The 13,817-nt window shown below is 36.4% G+C and overlaps 2 protein-coding genes across 2 annotated transcripts in view; one reads left to right on the top strand and one right to left on the bottom strand.

Annotated features, from left to right (window-relative positions):
- DAAM (disheveled-associated activator of morphogenesis-like protein) overlaps positions 1–12,603 on the top strand; it is a 112,398-nt gene extending 99,795 nt beyond the window's left edge. The window contains exon 22 of the mRNA XM_069309576.1: positions 1,697–12,603. Coding sequence (XP_069165677.1) covers positions 1,697–1,954 — 258 coding nt within the window. The 3' untranslated portion in view covers positions 1,955–12,603. The remainder of the gene's footprint in view (positions 1–1,696) is intronic.
- LOC123771078 (uncharacterized) overlaps positions 12,597–13,817 on the bottom strand; it is a 12,834-nt gene continuing 11,613 nt past the window's right edge. Inside the window, exon 9 of the mRNA XM_045763394.2 lies at positions 12,597–12,931. Coding sequence (XP_045619350.1) covers positions 12,851–12,931 — 81 coding nt within the window. The 3' untranslated portion in view covers positions 12,597–12,850. The remainder of the gene's footprint in view (positions 12,932–13,817) is intronic.

Raw genomic sequence — 13,817 nt, 5'->3', positions numbered from 1 at the left:
ACTAAAGTGTGTGTTCTTATCCTATATTATTGTGACAAGACATTTCCATAATGGTAAAAGATGTTTGCTGATGATTCTAAGCTGCCAGGAAAGAGATTGAGAAGAGACTTAAATGATTGCCATACCATTGATGACCTGGAAAAAATAAGTATGTGGAGCAACAGTTGGCAGATGAATAAATGCCACATTATGGAATTAAGAATAGGAGAAAAAGGTACCACATAACCTTTAAGTTGAGTGAAAAGGTTTTGAAGAACTCAGATGGTTTGAATAGTAAATTGTCACCCAAGGACTTCATAAAGAACATTGTGTGAGGAGCATATGCTATGCTTTCCAATTTCAGAATGGATTTTAAAATATATGGATGGTGAAATACTAAAGATATTGTTCACAACTTTTGTGAGTATAAAATTGAAATGTGTAGTGGCTGTAGGGTGCCCATGTCCCAAAGTACATCAACAAACTGGAATAGCTGCAAAGACATGCTACTAAATGGCTTCCAGAACTGAAAAACAAGAGCTATGAGGAGCTAGAGGTGTTCATTTTGCCAAAGCTGGAAGATAGAAGAAATACTGTGTATTTCTGTAGAAATATTGTGACAAAATACTAACAGAAATTGATAAAACTGACAATAATTCTTGGAAACCGCAACTTTGAGAACAAGAGGTGAACAAGAGTTGTAATTAAAGCTAAGAAAGCAAAGAAGCCCCAAAAATATGGAGGTTCTTCTTGCAAACAGAATGTAGATGATCGGAACAATTTTAAGTTGGAAGACGGTGGATGCCAAAACTGTCAGTAGTTTCAAAGCCTCTGATGACAGAGTACTGGGAATATGGGACACCATAAGCATAGCTTTCAAACTTTAACTACACTTAGGTAATTATACACACAAATTAGAGGTGTTGGTGTGCATGAAACCTTGCCGAGAATGCAGGAGATGTAGCTCTGTATATGGTAGTTATGGTAGATATGGTCAGAATGTTAATTACAAAAATTTCACACGGGTTCATTCTACCACCTAAAATGTTCAAAATACCCTTCCATCTAGTGCAAGAATTAAAAAAAAAAAAAAAAAAAAAAAAATTGGGATTTATAATCCTGATACACAACATACCTAGGGTGTTAATTTTGAAACGTCTAAAGAATCCTATAAAAGCATGAGACTCAAATTAACAACATTTAATAGCATACATTTAATATCAATTAATGTACTATATTTAATAATCAAACATTCTTCAGGGCAAACCACTAGGTCACATATGGTAGGATTTAACTTTACACTGTATAGTTAAAATCAAACATAAAACATATATGCAATCAAGCAAAATTATCATCAAACTGATGAAGCATATTATTTTAGCAAAACAGAAATATTTAGAATTTGACTTGACCATGACGACAAGTTTGTATGTGTGCGCGCACTTGCACAAGTGAATGAGCCCATAGGAGCACGTGCGTGGAAGCATATGAATGTTCCATTACTTTTACGGTTGTGTATCTACTAGCAAATATACATACTGGATATATACAAAATACTATTTATGTAAGTTTTCATGCGTATATGATATACTGTAAGAAATTCATGTGAGACTGTGATGTTTTTGTATATCCCCAGTTATATTTGCCTTTTATTCAATATGTAGTTTTTTCCATTTGATTTTTTTTTTTTTTTAATAATCCTTCTCTATTTGTACAGCGTCGTGAAGTTGAGAGAGAGAAGCGTGCAAGGGAACGCATCTCTAGAGTCGCCAATAATGGTCAGCCTAATGCAGGAGACAGTAGCTCGGGTGGCGAAAATGAAAATGACTTTGATGACCTCATCTCGGCTCTTCGCTCTGGGGACGTTTTTGGAAAGGATATTGACAAGATGAGACGTAAAAAGAAGCACTCATTTAATTCTACGTCGAGGGAAAGGGAGCGAGAGAGGATTATTGGGTCCCACAAATATGCTTGAGCGAGTGTTGCGAATGTATGTGTTTAAGATATTTGGTTAGTGCTTTACTATGAGTAAAGGTTTGTAAATAAGGCCTTAATGATGCATCACTCTAGGCATGTAATTGCTTATTTAATACACACATCACTGCCAGCTCATTTTTCAGGTTACCGTTGCTGGAGTTTGTGAAAGAAATATAATGGATAAATTATGACCAAATGTAACTTCAAATTTCTATAGCACTGATAATACTAATTCTTCAGATTGGCCGTCAAGTTAAGCAGTAAATATTTTGCAGTCATATTCACTATTATTTACAGATAATATTCATGTAGAGTATTTGTGTTTTGCATATGATCTTGTTAAATTCATTACAGTACATTAATGCAATATATTAACCAAGTTCCTACAGGTTCAACACATGGCAAAGCATAATTAAAATAAGAATATTTTCTTGAATGTATTGCTGGGTAAGACTGGAGAATGTTTAGCACTTTTGTCATCATTTGCATAATTTAAATGCTCTTGCTGAATAGATGAGTAAGGTAGTATTCCATTTAATTTTAAAAATCAAAGTCCAAAGTTAAAATATATAATGTATATATGATTTTGTATAAATTTAAATTAAATTTAATACAATCATCCAGCCAAATTTGAATGCATTCATGTAATCAGATTGTGTTATCCTTTGTGTCCATTTTTGTAATAGCTTAGATATCAGGAGTATAGTTTCAGATAATCACTTCTGACATTTGAGTTGTTTGGTTGTCTTGCACAGAAAGTCCTGACCATTTAGGAGTGATAGTGGCAAGCTAAAAACACATCTGTGTAATTACCCAAGTCTAATCACACATTTAATTGTGAATGTGTGTGTGTGCGTAATTACTTAGGGAATTATACGCATACACACACATTCACACTCGCAAACGTGTAATTACACTTTGGCAATTACATAGTTAACTAACTAGTAATTGCACACACAATACAAAATTTAGAGTTTAAACTATATTAGTTAAATGACTCGTCACCTGACAAATGCAAGTTTCTGATTTTCTGACGATACAGTGCATCCTGTTTAATATTTAGAGAGAATATTTGTGATGTTGACGTATGTCTGAAAGAAATTGCAATGATATAAAGTAGAACATGACATGTTTTGATCAGCATTTGATTGTGATTACAGTAATTGATTTTAGCAAAATTCTTGTGCACAGTGTACCATATTTATCATAAGTTCAGAAATATAAAATATTTCAATGTGTAAATTTTTAGCAGAGGAGTTTTAGCCATTTTTCATTCTGGAGCCAAGTATTGTGAATTTCTGTGATATTTTTATAATTTCTCATTTTGCTACGACACTTACCAAATAATGCATTTATACGGTTGTAGTTTCCCATTGCAGATATGTAGACGAACTAGTCACGAGTAACGTGATAATTTGGTGTGGGTGGAAGCTGCCTCTCAAATGTGATCATTAACAGCATTACCAAATTACTGCCTCTCTATACTGTGAGACTTGATTACTTGGTTATTCTTAGCTATAGGGCAATTTCACGCGCACCGCACTGTTATCACGCTACTGTACATTCATAGTGGATATAGCACCATGAAGAGTTGTTTGCTTGTTCAGTAATTTGGTACAGCATAGTTCTTGTATTTTATGAGTACAGATGCTTTTGATATCAAAATGTGCTTGAAAGTTTCAATGGAAAATCTTAATTTTATTTCTATATCTAGATTCTTATATATTTCAGAGCCAGTTTATTGAACAAATAATAATTTTATGTACTGCAAAGTTTAATAATTAAACATTTTCAGTGTAAGCACTTGTGGTTTATAGCAAAAATTATACCCCATTCTTTAATAAAATCTAGCTATAATTATTTTTTACATTGTGCAGTATTATAGCTATGTAATGCCATTATGAAATTTTACATTTACAAATTTCAACCTGAAATTCTGCAGGAAATAACTTTGGCTTTAAATGCACATTAACACAGTACAGTATAGCTCTCTCATCCCAAAGTTGCTTGGCAAGGCAAACAATTTAAAAATTCACAGAAAATGTTAATTGTCATTCACTTTCTTTGTATTATATAACGGAGTAATCATTAGTGAACTTATTGATGCTAAAAAATATATATATATATATATATACCCATTGACGAGACCAGCAGCTGCTCATGGCTTGGTTCATTAAGGGAAGGGGTGCTAGGTGCTCACAGGTAATGCAAGTCTGTTGTTCAAAGTCTCGAAAAACATGTTGACAAGTTGCATTTTACAAAACCTAAAGGAACCTAGAGCTCGTTTATCTGAATTGTTCCACAAGGTTACCTTGAGGTTACCTTGAGGTGCTTCCTGGGGCTTAGCGTCCCCGCGGCCCGGTCGTCGACCAGGGCCTCCTGGTTGCTAAAGTAAGTTGGTAAGTTGCTAAAGTTGCTAGGTAAGGTGACCTAAACCTTCCATGTCCTAGGGTTCCATATACTTTTGTAATACAGCTTGAGCAATGTCCTACTACTACCAGTGTCATCATTATGCTAAATGTGTGTGGTTTAAATGTCTTTCAAACAACTCCTCATGGTACATAGAACATATAGCCAACAAAGATATAAATAATTATAGTAGCTTACAAGACATGTTGGGTTGGCTGTTCTTCTGAGGGGGGTGCCAACTCGCAGGTCAATAACATAGTTTATTATCAGAATAATCATGATGCAAGTGCTGCATTCTTGTGATAAAGAGAGTATTGTTAAACATTATAAGATATGTACTATAGCTGATGTTTCTTAACTGTCTGGATTGTACAAACTTCGTTTCAAGAAGAGGTAATGCTGCAGAATGATGGTACGCATGTAAAGCACGATGCTACAGTTCATGGCTTCAGTTTTGTGCGTTCACACACTCACCTTATGTTCCGACATTGAAAAGCCTTAAATACTACATAGCCCACTGCATGGCTATTAGGTAATAACAATACAAATTATGAAATGCCATGTTTAAATTGCCAATCATGTGTGACTTGAGCAGTTTGAACAATTATCAGCATGTATACAAATGTGTAATTATTGCATTGATACATAATATATTGGTACTGTTCCGTAGTGGTAAAACGTAATATAAATACAGTATCTGTTCACATGTCCACCATCAATTTAAATACAGTATGCCATTTTATATATACAACAAATAATATAATTACATTTTAAAAAACTTACCTTGAAATTATATTTCCTTCAAGACATGGATGCACTAAAGTCATATCTGTACAGTACTGAAATGATTAGCCCGTTATCTTAAAATTGCTTTAAAGTACAAAATAAGTGATATTGCATCCTGACCAAGTGAGTGGAATTGTGATTTTCAAAGTGCATGTCGACACTATTTCATGAATTAGCCAATTTTGTATCATATATTTACTAATTCGCTCCTTGGTAATACATTAAGGAGCAGAACAGATGAAATATGACTGTTTAATGTGACCTTGTAAAAATTTTAAAAAAGTTTGTTAGGCCTCGTGTCTCAATGGAGGCTCCAGTCGAGTCTATAGTATATAACTCTGATCTTTGTGATACTGTATAACATCATAAATTTTTTTATATTTGTAATACCTGCCCCATGTGGCCTTGATTTTTCTCCAGCTAAAAATTACACTTAGAATGTTGCACTGTCTAATCATCTTGGGACAAATCACAATTTCCAAAGTCAAATTGATTGGACAAACCTGTTTGGCATTTTTTTTTTTTTTTAGTGTCTTAAAAATACATCACTAAAGGTTTTTTAAATACTGTACTGTAAACTAAAGGCAAATAGAATATTGTACAGAATAAATGACAGTACTGGTATGGTAATACAATGCCACCTCCAAATTTTGACTACATAACTAATAATTTAAGTAATGCATTAGTTTTATCATATGACCCATACAAAATTTGGATTAAGACATTCGTTAATGTTTGCTGTGAAAGCTGGATTGTCACCATATAGTAAATTTTAGCAGATAGTGTTTTTTTTACTCCTATTGATCTTGTTCTTTTAGAAAATATTCTAAACTTTTTTCCTATCATAAGGTATATAAAATTTACTTCATTTAACTGGTTCCTTGCAGTACATTATTTTCTCTTAGACAAGGCTAACCATACACATTTAGTACTTTATATTAATCATTTGCAGTTATACACAAAATGTAAAATACTTTGGTGCATAAGCCCCACAGAACAGTGATTTTAGCCTAGTATAGTTTATATCTGCATCTTACTTTATATGGATAAATAAATATTAGGTACATTTTCCCCAAGACTAATAAATATAATATATATTGCACACACACGCGCACGTGTGGTAGGCTGCAATTTGAGGCAACCCACACTCTAGTACCACTTGCCCACTTCTGTCCCATCCAAATCTTGTCCAACCACTTTGGCTAGACGGTAGAGCGACAGTCTCGCTTCATGCAGGTTGAAGCTCGATCCCCAACTGTCCAAATGATTGGGCACCATTCCTTTCCCTCGTCCCATCCCAAATCCTTATCCTAACCCCGATAACTCGCTCCCTCCTATCCACATCTGCCTCGGAGCCTGTGATATGTGCCCTACTGAAAGATCTGCTTCTAACTTGCCCTAAGGAAAGCTCCCTGATGACCCCACAGCATCAATGCAAATTGGGGGGGGGGGTCTTCAAGCCGCAGGCTTCCTGTCCTCGTCGAGGCCACTAGGGTTAGTGGCCCTCGGGAAAATCGGTTCGTGTAGTACTGGACCTTGCCTATGTACTGCCCTCTCTTAACCATTCTGATGATTGTGCAATCCAACTGTGATTCTGTGGCAGTGGCATCTATCACCCAGTGTGGCAAGCACTCCATTGCTGATGTCTTTGATGTGACATCACACGTGACTGTCTTAGTATCTTGTTCTGCCAAATTTGTCTATGGACCAAATACTGTATTTTCATCTTGTTTATTATTCCTTAGTGTATGGTTATCATGTTGATTCACAGGGTAATACAGTTATCATATGTTGATTTAAAGCTTTACACAAATGATGCCAAAATTGATATAATGTCTATACGGATGTAGTGGAGTTTACCTTGACACATGAAAATATCCTGATGTCATTTCAAGATTGGTTGATTGGCTAATGCAGTTATCATTGCAAATATTACCATGTCAATGTGGTAATTGTCATGGTATAACATTCCATTATAATTACATGATGGGCATATTATGTTCATGTGGTTTTCACAACTACCTGTATACCTACCTAATCAACCTGCCCTGGTGAGGCCACTCCAGACCAGGCCGACACCAGAGCGCAACTCCATAGTCTCCTGAGACTGATGGATGCCTACTACTGTACATGGTTATGAAGTACACCAGGTTAACAAAACATTTGAACATCATAATAAAGTAACTACACAAAGCCTGTTGGCTCATACGAGGCAGCTTTTATTTATATCATGGGTGTAAATAAGAGCTGCTTTGTATAGGCCCGTACAGGAATGAATGTACAGGTATCAATAAGAACTAAGGAAACTGCAGAAGACCTGTTGGTCCATAAGAGGCCACACCTAATTATATCGCACTACCGTAACTGATGGTAGTGTGATTTAAAGCTCTCATTTCTAACTTTCCTTGCCTCAAGTTTATTCTTTGTTTTAATTTTGCCGCCTAACTCTGATGTTGTGAAATACAATGCTAAATCTAATTTATGTTTTTCCTGCTTGCCTAATTGTTACACCATCTTGCTCCCTCTTTACCTGTTCTTTGGGCATTTATTATTCAATAGAATATAACGAGGTATACCACGTAAACCAATAGATAATTGAATTGTCATGCATTATGTATACTGTACTTGGAGCCTGCCATCCTCTGTGGAAGCCACACTGGTGGCTTATGCCTTTGTTTCAAACAATATTCTTGCCCATGTGGTGCCATTTAGGCCATGTCATTGCCTAGAGCCCAATACTATGGAATGTTAAACCCTTCTCTCTAATGTATTTGGGTGTAATGGGGTATACCAGGTAAACAAATCAATTGAAATATTATCACGTTATGTGATTTATCAAGTTAGTAAACACACATACCGTACTCTTGTAAATAAAGAGAAACGAGTGATAATCGGTGAAACATTTGAGAATGACACAGGAAGTGTCAGCAAAGTCGGGCACCATGAGTTGCCAGACATAGCCACCATCTAACCTTTGAGTGCCTCCACCCAGTGAAACAATAAATATTTATTTCTGGGTTTCTTAAATTTTGCATACAAATAAATCTATATGAAAAATTCTTTTAATTTTGTATTTTTTGCGCATAGGCAGAAATGACCATTTTGCTACAGCCGCTGTCAAAGGGTTAAAGGGCCCCGAGTCACCTTTACTCTAGTATGATGTGTTCCGAGTTACATTTATTTGTAATTCGTCCTTAAACATATACATAGTTACTACAAAAAACTAGGTTTAAACAAAACAAAACAACAAATGACAACTTTCCTTTTTTTTTCCTCAAATGTCTAATCACATAGTTTGATTTCTTTCAAATAAAGCTAAATATGTAGCTTAAAAATATAATTTTAAAATGGTTATCTGAAAACAAAAATTGGTTAAAAATTACTTGCTTGGCGCGAGGCCTCTTTAAGCACTACTCTATTCTTGGATACCCTTAGTGGTCTTTTCCCTTTCTCTGCGGACCAGGGTTTCTTGTGCACTTTACATGGAGGACCACACCCCTGATGCTGAACCATTTTTCCCTTCAGTGTCTGCTCAGCTTGCACTCCCATAGTTCTATGGGGTGCAACCAGATCCAGAGCTGCCAAACAGGCTTTAAATTCTCTACTGCAGCATTTGTATTATTTTTTTATTAGAAAACATTGTCTACAGTCCACCCTAAATTTTTACAAATATAAACTTGTTTATATAGATTATACAAAACTCTTATGTGCGATATGAGTGTGCATACAAATCTAGTGTTCTATTGTTACTACACCACTATCAACACTGCCTTCAGTACTTTGCATGGGCCCTCCAGTTTCTCCAAATTCATTACACACACAAATCACAATAGCGTGATGCATCAAATGAGCAAATCCACAACGGCTGTGACAAGGATTCGAACCAACGCCCAAGAGCATCTTAGACGCTGTTGGATGCTCTTGAACGTCGGTTCGAATCCTCGTCACGGCCCTTGTGGATTTGTTTCTCCAAATTCACATTTGTACCACGCCTTGACCAATGCCACATTTGAAAGCCCTGGGTGTTTTACTGCAAATATTACATACTGTAGTTGCAACAGTCTGCAATGTGTCCCCTCGTAATGTCTCTACCTTACTCGCATGGAGAGTAAGGTCAATTTAGCTATTTGCTAAATTTTGTAAAGCCCTAATCTATTCATTGAAGAATTATACTCCATACTGTTCCAAAATGCTTCTTGAAGATTTTTTATTCATGCTCTACTGGCTCTGTACAGACAGGTCAAAATCTGCTGGTCATGACCATTTCCACTATTTAACAATGTATCAATAACAAAATATCCTCACAATGACCTTGCTGATGCTGCTGCTGCTAAGGAAGTTGTTTGTGCTCATTTCATATCCCTAGTACAATTCCGTACTGTACTTGAATTTCTGTCCTGTCATTCCTAACACAAAACTGCAACCATTGGAGAGATTAATAATGTGTAATGTATTTGTATTTGCTATTAAATTTGACCTATTTTGCTCTTCATTATCAGAACCAAATTGTTTTGCCAATAGTAAAACAATGCATTTTGCCATTTATAATGTCAGGATCAGAAATTTTACATTCCCACTGTTCCTTAATCATTTCTACCTTGATAAAATCCTAGGTAAAACTGCCTCCACTGACAATGCTCATTTTATCTATTTTCGTTGATACGTATACAGTACTTAATGATATCTAGGAACTCTTGACCCTTGTGACAGACTGTGCTTAGTCTTCCAGGCTTAGCTCCCTCTTATGGTAATTACTTGACTTTACTTGCTCAAAAGGCCGGTCTGACTGGCTGGCTTCCAAACTTTGCCAGTTAGACCCGTAATCATACATACAGCAAAACTGATCGTGACTATGAAGCTTGGACGGTGTGATGGGGAGCAAGTATTTATTGCGTGCATGTCATATATATAATGTATGTATATATATATACAGTATAATGTGTGTGTGTGTGTATACAGTATACTGCATATATGTTTCATTGAATATGACTGCATATTCCACGGTGATTACTCTTTTGTTCAGGGCTTGTATCCCTCTGACTTGTGCTCTTGCATCTTGGTTTAATTGGAAGAGGATTTCTCCAAATGTCATTTGTTGATATATTAACCTATCACCTTACTTTACCTCTACTTTTTGTTTTCTTTCGCCTTTCTCCCGGTTTAATTTTGTATGTACCTGACCTCCCAGTGTTATGAATCAGAAATCTGTCATGTCACTCCACGCTTGACAATGAACCTTGTAGGTTCGAAACTGTGTAAATTATTATACAGTACTATACATACAATACATTATAGTTCATTTTTGTTCTTTTATTCAATCTTGAACAAAGATGAGATTTGGAGAAATCCTCTTCCACTTAAACCAAGATGCAAGAGCACAAGTTAGAGGAATAGATGCCCTGAACAAGAAATAGTCAACACAGAATATCCAGTCGTCATATTCAATGAAACATGTCTACATGCATGGGCACATACGTACATACATACATATATTATACACACATGTACAGTATACATATGTGTGTATATTGTATATCCAACAATACTGGCATCATTGATCATTTAGTGTAAGTTTTTTATGCTTCTATTTTCGTAGTATCTGTGTTAAGAATAGCAATCACGTTGCCAAAATATATGGTAAGGAAACTCTAATAATTATTGAAGAATTTATTTGCAACAATGTTTCATTCTTCTCTGGAGCATCTTTAGGTGGAGAATGAATACAGACGGTAAAACACTGGGCTAAATGCACGAGTAAGGATCAAGGGAGTGTGAAGACAGGTGATTGGGCCAAACATTGGGTAAAATACTGGGTCAAAACTGGTACTCTGTGGGTGGAGAGACCTCGGCAGAGACACCTTCATTGCCCAATGATGTGCTGTGAGATTTGGGTCCAAACGCTGCCAAGTGTTGAATGAGCAAAGTTTCTTTTTTTTAATATATTTAAGGTGGGCCCTTTTTCTTTTATAAGTGTGGTTTCCAGGATTTGTAATCTTCTTTGGTTGGTAGTAGATTCCAGAATTTTTTGTATTTTTTCTAGCATGTTCCTGGAATTTACTAACCAAAGAAGACTGCAAAGTCTGAAAGTTATACTTATAAAAGAAAAAAGAACCCCCCTTAAACATACAAAATAACAACTTCGCCTTCCCTACCGACACTCGAACAGAGACCTCGCCACACATCACCAGATAATGAGGTCTCGTAGCCCACTAACAGTACCAGAGTTTTTCCCAAGGTCTTTTCCAATGTTTCATTGACCCTATCACCTCTCCTCACACTCCCTCAAGCCTTTCTCATGTGTATTTAGCCTAATGTTTTATCGTCGGTATTCATTCTTCGTCTGAAGATGTTCCAGGGAGGAACGGAATGTTGTAGCAAATAAATTCTTTGATAATTAATAGTTTCCTTACAATGAATTGCCGGTATGTTAACTTGACTGCTCTAATTAATACTGTTACAAAGAAAATAAAAGCATAGAACGCTTACACTATAAGCTCAACAATGCCAGTAATATGGCCATATTTAACCAACTGTCTAAAGGAAAATATCCACCATATCATGGTTAATATCATTTCATTCATTTGGACCATTGGAGCCTTGAACTGCCAACCACACAAGCAGCAGTAGCCTGCAGCTCTCCCTAATGAGCCTCCAGTACCCACAATAAGAAAGGATTCCAGAGACACCTATCTGCTGTCCAACTGGAACTAAGACCTTCCCTTGGATACCAACTTGGCATGGTGTTAGGTGATCCATGTCCTACTCATGTAAAATGCTGAACCACCAGCACTCGGTAGATAGAGCTGCAGGCTCGTAGTGTCTGCAATTCAAGGCTCTGATGTTCCAAGTGAATGAAATATTGTTATTCAAGATATGGTGGTTAGCAATTTATATTCATATGAATTATGAATTATATGACTAGGCTGTATATCACCTAATACCTTCATGCCAAAGTGACACCCCAGTGAGGACCTAAAGTATCAGCTGAACAGCAGGTACGTGTCTCTGGAATCCTTATTTATTATGTATGTTGGTGGCTCAGTAGGTAAAGCTGCGTATATAATATATATATATATGTCCTAAGTGCACAAATCCATATTTGTTAAATGCAACTTAATTATACATGTGGACCACTGAATATAAGATTATAAAGTTCCTGGGCAAGCAAGCTTTTTATAGTAGAGGCATTTCTGTAATAGCCTCAGTGTTACATTTTGAATGTATAACTACAAGACAGTAAGATTTGATGTGCTTGTAAATATAATGGAGGTAGTCGAGTTGAAGTATTCAGGTGTTTCGTAAATTCTATTCATACGTGTCGTGAGACTCAAAGTTTTGGTGACCAAAATGGTGTGAATGATTTACATGTTTATACTTTCTGTATAATTTTTGTATGTAATTTTATATATGGAATCATTATTGCTATAATGCTAATTAAATGTTGTAAATCAGTATTGATTATTAATAACCAATAAAAAGTCAACACCATCCGTAATTTATCATATTTAAAGGACAACAGATCATGTTAGACTAAAATTGTAGTTTTAATTAATTTTTAGGGAATATACAAGTTGTCATTTCCATTGTCATTTTCAAGATGTAATTATTATCGGGTTGTTCAGGCAATTCTGTAATACACATTCTATTGTCTTCCATACTTAAGAAAACAAAGACTATGAACAATGTTGTGAAACTGTAGCTACAGAGAATCTTGTTGGTTTGATTTAGGTAGATAAAACTGCTGAAGAACCACCAGGTTTGATGCAATTGCTCCAACAGTCTGTCAGACCAAAACAAAAAACCATTGAATGTCATGAAACTCCAATTTCTGGGTGAGCCCCGGTGGCTCCCTGAAGTTATCTCACCGAGATTGCTCCCAATTACAGTACTTGACAGCATCAGTTGCAGTGCACAGTTTGACCTACCAGGGACCAGAGCTAGAACCCCCCCTCACAAGAGGGACAGGGAGCAGGTGACACTCTGCCACCTCACCAGGTAAGGTAATCAGAAAGTTGACAAAACAATACAAACTACTGCTGGGTTCAAAGGTGATCAAACCCACACAACCCTATAAATGAACTACTGCTACAGTGTAAACAAATGATTGAATCTCTAAAACAAGCATGTGTTCGTTCATCCCACCCCCTCCCATTCCTTTGGGGAGAGGAGTCAGGGCTCAAGCTGTCCACTGGCTCAGGTAGTCGGCTCTGGAGCAGATAAATACACAAGACATTAACAACCTTGGAGGGAGGGGAATGGGAAATGAAGGAGCTACTCAGGTTTGCCCAGAAATTGGTGTTTTATTACATTCAACACTGGTTTTCTTGGGGATGGGGAATCCCTCTTGTGGATCCCTGAACTAACTACCCACAGAGAAGAAAAACAAGGATAAACCAGGGACTAGGAAACTAAGGAAACAGGATTGACCCACAAAGCATCCGAGGCAGAATCGGTGGGCAGGACAGCCTTGGCTGAAACCAGGGGATTGCTCCAGTGTCCTAGTCTTATTTGTCCAGGACACTTTAAATTGTTTGGGTTCTAGTTTCTTGTGGTTTGGTTCTCCACGAGGCTCACATACAAGGTGCGTCCAATATTCTCATGGATGGTTATCTTGCTTCTGTTCCATTTCTATGGAGTGGACCATCAACAATGTATCATTCTGTCTC

The sequence above is a fragment of the Procambarus clarkii genome, chromosome 65, assembly GCF_040958095.1.
Source record: "Procambarus clarkii isolate CNS0578487 chromosome 65, FALCON_Pclarkii_2.0, whole genome shotgun sequence".
NCBI classification, from domain to species: domain Eukaryota; kingdom Metazoa; phylum Arthropoda; class Malacostraca; order Decapoda; family Cambaridae; genus Procambarus; species Procambarus clarkii.
The sequence above is the reverse complement of the archived record's forward strand: the minus strand, read 5'-3'. Positions and strand labels throughout refer to the sequence as shown.